This window comes from Lonchura striata, chromosome 36 (genome assembly GCF_050655825.1).
Source record: "Lonchura striata isolate lonStrDom1 chromosome 36, ASM5065582v1, whole genome shotgun sequence".
In the NCBI taxonomy this organism is placed as follows: domain Eukaryota; kingdom Metazoa; phylum Chordata; class Aves; order Passeriformes; family Estrildidae; genus Lonchura; species Lonchura striata.
Window position 1 is genome coordinate 11,998,954 of NC_140738.1, and position 7,969 is coordinate 12,006,922.

The window sequence follows — 7,969 nt, forward strand, 5'->3', positions numbered from 1 at the left end:
TAGACTTTATTGAAAACAATGCAGAGAAAATTGTTTTGTCCTTTTAACTTTTCTTATTTATATCTTGATATCAGCAATATCCAATTGATATTGACCCCCAGCACCTTGTTATGCAATCTGAATACATATGAAAATCATGATCCTTCATGGCTGACAATCAATAGCACTTTGTCCCTACCCCCCCGCCCCACCATTTCCCTCATCCAACCCCTGGCACTCCTATGGATCAGGAATGTTGTGGCCAGCAGGACCAGGGCAGTGATTCTTCCCCTGCGAGACAGAGTGAAAATTTAACAGGGTAGAAATCCATTTGGATTTAGGTGAAATGTGCTGCTTTGAGCTTGTTAACATAAGTGAAATATGCTGTTTAGTCTGGTAACTGCAACACTAGCAAAGTTGGCCCAGCTAAAGAGAAAGAATGCAAATTTCCACACTAAAAAGAGATAAGAAAGACTCCTTGGGCCTTTAAACAGACCACGCAGAGTGACCCAGGAGTTCTTTCTGTACTTTCTGACGAAAACAAGTGTAACTAGCTCTAAGTGTAACATGAAATCATCAGAATGAATATGCATGAACCTATTATGAAATTCTATGCCTATGGAAATAAATTAAGGGTAATAAAAAAGGTTAGGGACTTCTCAGGGGGGCGAATGTCCATTGAAGGGCAATGAGTCCCTACATGTGTCCAGCGCTGCAAATAAACATACCATTCCCTACAAATCTTTATTGGAATTGTGGGGTTTTTATTTTTCATCTGCATTTCACCTGTGCTGGGCACTGGTTGGGCAGCACCTCGAGTGCTGTGTCCAGTTCTGGGGTCCCCAATTTAGGAAGTGTCAGATTCCAGGACACTGCAGCACCAAGGAATTCATTGTGGCACTCTGAGGCTTCATGGAACCAAGAGGCCACTGTGCCCCTGCAGGGCCTTGTGGAACCATGCAGAGCTTTGTGACAGAGCAGGACCTCATGTCATGATGGGGCCACTGTGACCCTGCAGAGCCCCATGGAACTGAGCGGCCAGTGCTGCCCCTCAGGAACTCACGGAATGAAGGAAACATGTTTGACACTGTGGTGGCCCTTGGGACCAAGAGGCCATTGTGACACTGTGGGAGCAAGGAGAGCATTGCTGCCCTGCCAGACCTCATGGAACCAAGGATCCACTGTGACACTGCAGGGCCTTGGGGACCACGGTGACATTGAGACACTGCAGGGCCCAAGGATCCAAGGGACTTTGTGACACCAAGGGATCCCATGGAACCAAAGGGACATTGTGACACTGGGAGGCCTCATGGAATCATGGAGACCATTGGGACACTCTGGGGCCTCATGGAACCCTGGTGACACCAAGTTGTCTGGGAGTGTTGGTCTGCTGGAGGGTAGGAGGGCTCTGCACAGGGCCCTGGACAGGCTGGATCCAGGGCCCAAATCCAACAAGGTGAGGTTTAACAAGTCCAAGTGCTGGGTCCGGCACTTTGGCCACAACAACCCCTGCAGCACTACAGGCTGGGGACAGAGGGGCTGGACAGGAACCAGGCAGAAAGGGACCTGCAGGGACTGATGGACAGCAGGCTGGACATGAGCCAGCAGAGTGCCCAGGTGGCCAAGAAGGCCAATGGCTCCTGGCCTGGATCAGGAATGGTGTGGCCAGCAGGAGCAGGGCAGTGATTCTTCCCCTGTGCTGGGCACTGGTTAGGCAGCACCTTGAGTGCTGTGTCCAGTTCTGGGCCCCCAATTAAGGAAGGACATGAAGGAGATGGAGCATGTCCAGAGAAGGGCAACAAGGTTGGTGAGGTGTCTGGAGCACAAGTACTGTGAGGAGCGACTGAGGGAGCTGGGGTTGTTGATATTGGAGAAGAGGAGGCTCAGGGAAGAAAAGGTGGTGTCAGGGCACACGTTGGACTTGATGATATCCAGGGTCTTTTCCAACCTTGCTGGTTCTGTGATTCTCTGAAACCACCCTTGGAGCAGTTGCAGGAGGAGCCCTGGGCCTCCTCTTCAGAAGCTCCAGCAGCCCAGATCCCTCAGCTTCTCCTCACAGCCCCAAAGCCCATCCTGTCAGTCCTGCAGAGCCTCTGCAGCTCCTCCTCACTGCCCAGAACAGGGAGCCCCACAGCCAGAAACAGCAGCCCAGATGTGCCCCCCTGGCCTGGGGTGCCTCTGGCAAGGGAGCAGCACCAGGCACTGCAGGAGCCTGCAGACAATTCCTGCAGCACTTGTGGGATGATCCTGCTCCCCAAGGGACATTCCCATGGTGCCAAGTCAGGAACTGCAATGGGGAGTGGGGCCAGAGAGGAAAGGGCAAACAGGAATGGGATGTGTTCAGGTGAGGGAACAGGGGTGGGCAAGAGGAAGAAATCTAGACCAGGAAGAGTAAAGAAAGCAAAGGTGAAGCCAAGGAAATGCTCAGGGCAGTTTGGGGGTGGCTGCCAGGCAGCCCTGGCTCTGAGCAGCAGCGTCTGCAGTGGGACAGGAAACTCCCAGCTGATGAGAACAAAATTTCTGGCTGACTGCAGAGGCCAGGACAAAGCTGAGTCGTTTCCCTGGCGTCCCCCAGCCCTTCCTGGCCCCAGGGACTGATGGCATTTGTGCTCCCTCAGGTTCATGTCCCCACAGCACCAGCATGGTAGTGCTCCCGCCTGCTGCGTGCAAAGCAAACAAGGGCTCCTGACATTTATTCGTAGACTACATTAAAATGTAAAAAAAAGAAACTCCAAAAGCAAACCAACAAGAACTATCAAAGATAACTTTTATTACAAGTGATTTGCAGAAATTGGCCAGCAGTTTAATGTTTGTGAAATCATCCAGTCATCAGTCTCCTCACTGCAGTCTTGAGCTCCTGGTTCCTCAGGCTGTAGATGAGGGGGTTCAGGGCTGGAGGCACCACCGTGTACAGAACTGACAGGGCCAGATCCAGGGATGGGGAAGACATCGAGGGGGATTTCAGGTAGGCAAATGTGCCAGTGCTGACGAACAGGGAGACAACAGCCAGGTGAGGGAGGCAGGTGGAAAAGGCTTTGTGCTGTCCCCGCTCAGAGGGGATCCTCAGCACAACTCTGAAGATCTGCACATAGGAGAAAACTATGAACACAAAACATCCAAAATATAGAAGAGCACTTAACACAATAAGCCCAACTTCCCTGAGTTTGAAGTGTGAGCAGGAGAGCTTGAGGATCTGTGGGATTTCACAGAAGAACTGGCCCAGGGCATTGCCATGACACAGGGGCAGGGAAAATGTATTGGCTGTGTGCATGAGAGCATTGAGAAAGGCACTGGCCCAGGCAGCTGCTGCCATGTGGGCACAAGCTCTGCTGCCCAGGAGGGTCCCGTAGTGCAGGGGTTTGCAGATGGACACATAGCGGTCGTAGCACATGATGGTCAGGAGGAAATACTCTGCTGAGGTGTAAAAGACAAAAAAAAAGAGCTGAGCAGCACATCCTGTGTAGGAGATGGTGCTGGTGTCCCAGAGGGAATTGTGCAGGGCTTTGGGGACAGTGGTGCAGATGGAGCCCAGGTCGCTGAGGGCCAGGTTGAGCAGGAAGAAGAACATGGGCGTGTGCAGGTGGTGGCCGCAGGCTACGGCGCTGATGATGAGGCCGTTGCCCAGGAGGGCAGCCAGGGAGATGCCCAGGAAGAGGCAGAAGTGCAGGAGCTGCAGCTGCCGCGTGTCTGCCAGTGCCAGCAGGAGGAAGTGGCTGATGGAGCTGCTGTTGGACATTTGCTGTGGCTGCACATGGGCACCTGTTCATGGAGAAAGGACAGGGACAAGTCAGGAGAGGCTGCTTGGAGACAAACCTGGGCCATTCCCTGCAGCCTGTCCTGCTGGGACTCACCCACCCTTGTTCCTGCTCTGGGAAAACCTTCACCCAGGTCCCTGCCTGAGCTCCAGTTTTGCTGGCTGAGTGTGCCAGGAGCAGCCAGGGCCATGTGTGGGGGTTTTGAGGCAGCATCCCTGCTCTGCTGCCCTGGGTGTGTGGCCATGTGGCAGAGAGACAAGGCTGGATATTCAGGATTTGTCAGGGGAATCACTCCTGATGCAGAAAGGCTTGGTAGCATCTGCATTCTGACTTCTAAAGGAATTTCACTTTATTTCTAAAGGAAATAGATGTCAGGAGTTGGTTTTAGGAATTGTTTTCCTACCCACTCACCATTGCATGCTCTCTGAGGTCAGAAATCCCCAGCATTCCTGCTGCACTCAGCGTTTGCCACAGAGAGATGTGAGAGGCAAAGGATTCCCTGTGGCTGAGGGAAGGTGAGGGGCTGGATGGGCTTGTTCCCCCAGCACTGCTCTGTTCAGCCCCCTCTCCTTCCCTGAGCATCTCCCTGGGCCTGGACATCCCCTCCTGAGAGGTGCCTTGTCCCTGCCAGTGCTCACAGAGCCCATCCCACCCTGTGTGCCCTCAGCCCACCCTACAGAAACCTGCCTGTGTGCAGGGCCCTGGCTGGGGCAGGCTCTGTGTGCAGCTGGGCAAGGGCAGCTCAGGAGAGCCCTGCTGGGCCCTGCAGAGGTGATGCTGCTGCTGCTCAGGGCTGAGGAGTGGCTGAAGGCCCTTTGGGAGGCTCCCAGCAGAGACACTGACCACCCAAAGTCACAGTTCTTGAGTCTCTGTAAATGTTCTATCATTCCTTTGATGATCCTGTGTGTCCCTTTCAACTCAGAATGGTCTGTCATACTGCGATTACAATTCCTGTTCTGCTTCTCTTATCCCCCTGTTGTCTATAATCAAAAGAGAGAAAAAAAAAAAAAAAAAAAAGAAAAACCCTTGCAACGGTGTTAGAAGACTACAGTAAAAGACCTTTATTGGAAGCTTCCAAGTGTCCCCAGGGCACACCCAGACCCTGATTTCAACAATTTATTAAGGTTAATTAATTAGGGTATTTAATAGGAAAATCCAATAGGAGATTCAGTTGCCCCAGTTACACACCCCTGGCTCAACCTATTGGAGTAGGTCCAAGGACTTCTTTGCCTTTACTTTTTGTTATGACTGCTCATATTCTGGTCAAAAACAAAAACGTTGTTCTTGTAGGTCCTGTTCCTAATAATAAGACTATGCAGTATTTCAGGAATGTGTTTAGACTGTCAGTTTATTATTGTAAAATATAAGATAAAAGTAAGGAAATGTAGTAGAGTTAGTTAAGGATTACAGTTATAAAATAGTATGTTAATAGAGTTAATTAGAGTTTAATAGTTAAGTAAGGATTATAATTTTATAACTATATAATAGTATATAATTATAAAATAGTAATTTACAGAGGTACAAATATATGAAAAATGTATAAAAAGTAAAAATGTTTCTGACATCACCCCAACATTCCCATATTTCTTCAACCAGGAAATTGAAAACAGTCTTAGGAAAGCTCCTGATCTTTACAGCAATCCCAGGCTTACCTTCTTTGGGAAGTGCCCTCCGGAGCTGTGCCCAGGCTGGTCTGGAGCTGGGAGCAGCCCTGCCCCAGCCAGCCCCTCTCAGCAGCAGCACCTGCCCTGCTCAGGGTGGCTCCTTCCCCCCACAGCTCCTGGCCAGCGCTGGGAGCAGCTCCAGGGCCGGATGAGAGCTGTCCCTGGCAGGCAGCAGAGTCCCTGGCCCAGCACAGCGCCCTGGGCTGCAGGACCCTGCTCTGCAGGACAGCCCTGGGCACCCCTGGCTGCTCTGCACAGGAGATGAGCAGAGAATGCACTCACAGGCTCTGTGGGCATTGGAATGTTCCAGCTTTAGGAGATCTCTCCAGGAGCTGCAGCTGCATTGTCCTGCAGCCAGAGGTTCCTGTGCCAAGGGCTGGCAGTGATTCTGCCCCAGGCACTTCTCAGCCCCTTCCCAGCCCTGACTGATTGAAGCTCTCTGTGCCTCTGTGCTGTGCCCGCGCTGGCTGCAGGCAGTGCCCCAGCCCTGCTGGGCTGGGAGAAGAGCTGCTCAGCAAGAGAAATGTGCTTTTGAAGCTCTGCTTGGTTACCAGGATCACCCTCTGTGCCAGGAGCCCAGCCCAGCTCAGCAGCACAGACACAGCACAAGGACTTTAATGACCCTCTGGGGCTTTGTGCTCAGGCCCTGAACATCAGGCCCTGAGAAGGGAGCTGCAGAAACCTCTCCAGAGCTCCAAGTCAGAATCCAACTCCAAAGTTTCTTGGACTTTTAATGGGTCCCACTGAGGGACACGACTAAGAAAGTGTCCCCAGGCCCCAGGCAGAGCAGACAACTGGAGGCACTGATGGCAGGTGGGGACAAAGAGAAGCCAAGTCTTGGTGCCCTGGGGCACAGCAGGGTCTGTGCCACCAAGGGCTGTGAGGAGACACCTTGTGCTGAGGCCCTGGGGCCTCCTGGCACAGCCCCAGACAGGCTGGGCACTGTCAGCCCCTGGTCCTGCCCTCAGCATCCCCCCCATGCCCACATCCCAGTGGCCTCAAGGATCTGCTGGAAGGAGTCCCTGGGGAGCCTTGGTCAGGAATAGCCCTGGGGGCTCCTTCATGCTCCCAGGGAACTGCAGGTTTTGCAAAGGACTTTGGCTTTTGCTTTTGCCTTGGAGTCTCTGAGAGCTTTGTGCAATCATGGCCTCCAATTATCTGCTTTAATTAGTCCCTGGAGAGGCTTTGTCAGGAACAACACTCAGTGGGGCCCATTAATGCTTCAAGGTACTTCAGTTCTTTTAAAGTACTTGGTGTTTCCCTTTTGCTACAGACTCTGTGAGAAGTTTGTGCAATCCTGGCCCCAATTATCTGCTTTAATGAGTCCCTTGAGAGCTTTTTACTGACACTCAGTGGGGCTCATTAATACTTTAAGATTCTTAACATTTGTGAGGTATTTTTGGATTTTCCTTTCCACATTGAGAATTCTTTGTGCCATTTTGAGTCTCTGAGAAGTTTTTGTGCCATCCTGGCCTCCAGTTCTCTCCTCCAAGGACTCCATGAAGAGCGTTTGGTATAGATGGACCTTTGTGGTTCCCAATAATGCTTTAGACTCCAACTACTTTGGGTATTTCCTCTGACTTGGACTCCTGGAAAGGTTTGTGCAATCTCTTCTCAGGCCCTGACGTTCCAGGGCTCAGCTCCAAATGCACCACGGGGCTCATTAGGATCAAGCAAGTCCTGAAAAATCATGGCTTTAGCTTGATTTCCCTCTGCTCTAGTGCAGTTCATCAGGAAGTTTCTGTAGTGGTTTTGGTTCACCATTTTGAGATTTCTCAGCCAATGCATCAATTAGTGTGGTGGGTTCAGTGTTGGCTAATTACCAGTACATTCACTAGAATATACTTACTCATTTCCTGCTGTGAGATAGGATTAGGAGAAAGGCAAAGTGGGCTCAAAACTCTAAGAGCATGAATAAAATTTTGATAACAGTAACTAAAAGAAAAAGCAACATGGATAGAACAAAACATTCAGAACACTTCCCCTCACCATACAACCTGACAATGTAAAGAGACAAAACCTAAAATTTTCGGTCAGTTTACCACCTCTAGAATAGTCTGTCTTCATTAAGGGAGAGAAGTCAGTCATGTTAATGTTATAGAGGCTTCTCCACAAGAAAACAGTTATCTCATGGGTTTTCATTTCTACAAATAGCAGCCACCCAAAAAATCTGCAATTGTAAAGTCCCTGACATTTTTTCGCAGCTTTTACCACAGCTGTGCTTATGAGCCATGTCAACTTATGGGGTATTAGTGTAAAGATGAGCTGTTTAAGAGCAAAGGTTCTCTTCATCTCTTTCTGAAATCATCTTAATCTCTGGGAGCAGAGATCTTCTTCTTCTCTCCCTGAGAGCACAGGGTGTCATCACTCTGCTCTTTCTCTGTTCAAACTTCTCATGGGATCACAACTACTTCAATATTTGCTTACTTTAGCATGGAGGCCTTTGCTGAAACAAGTCATCTCCCCATACTTTTCAATGCATTATAGGGAAAAAGAGAGTCTGATGTATCAATGACATCCTTCTCCACAGCTTTACCAGAGGATTCCAGCCCCAGGATCAAGGCATCTCAT

General features: G+C 50.4%; 1 protein-coding gene across 1 annotated transcript; it reads right to left on the reverse strand.

The window, feature by feature from the left end:
• Nucleotides 1–1,687: 1,687 nt before the first annotated feature.
• LOC110483990 (olfactory receptor 14J1-like) lies at nt 1,688–3,765 on the reverse strand. Its single transcript, XM_021554298.4, has one exon. The coding sequence runs from the start codon at nt 3,713–3,715 to the stop codon at nt 2,798–2,800; it is 918 nt and encodes a 305-aa protein (XP_021409973.2). The 5' UTR covers nt 3,716–3,765; the 3' UTR covers nt 1,688–2,797.
• Between the last annotated feature and the right edge of the window lie 4,204 nt (nt 3,766–7,969).

Bases quoted from the DNA above. Each gene is read 5' to 3' on its own strand.
- LOC110483990 (XM_021554298.4), bottom strand. From the start codon at position 3,715: ATGTCCAACAGCAGCTCCATCAGCCACTTCCTCCTGCTGGCACTGGCA.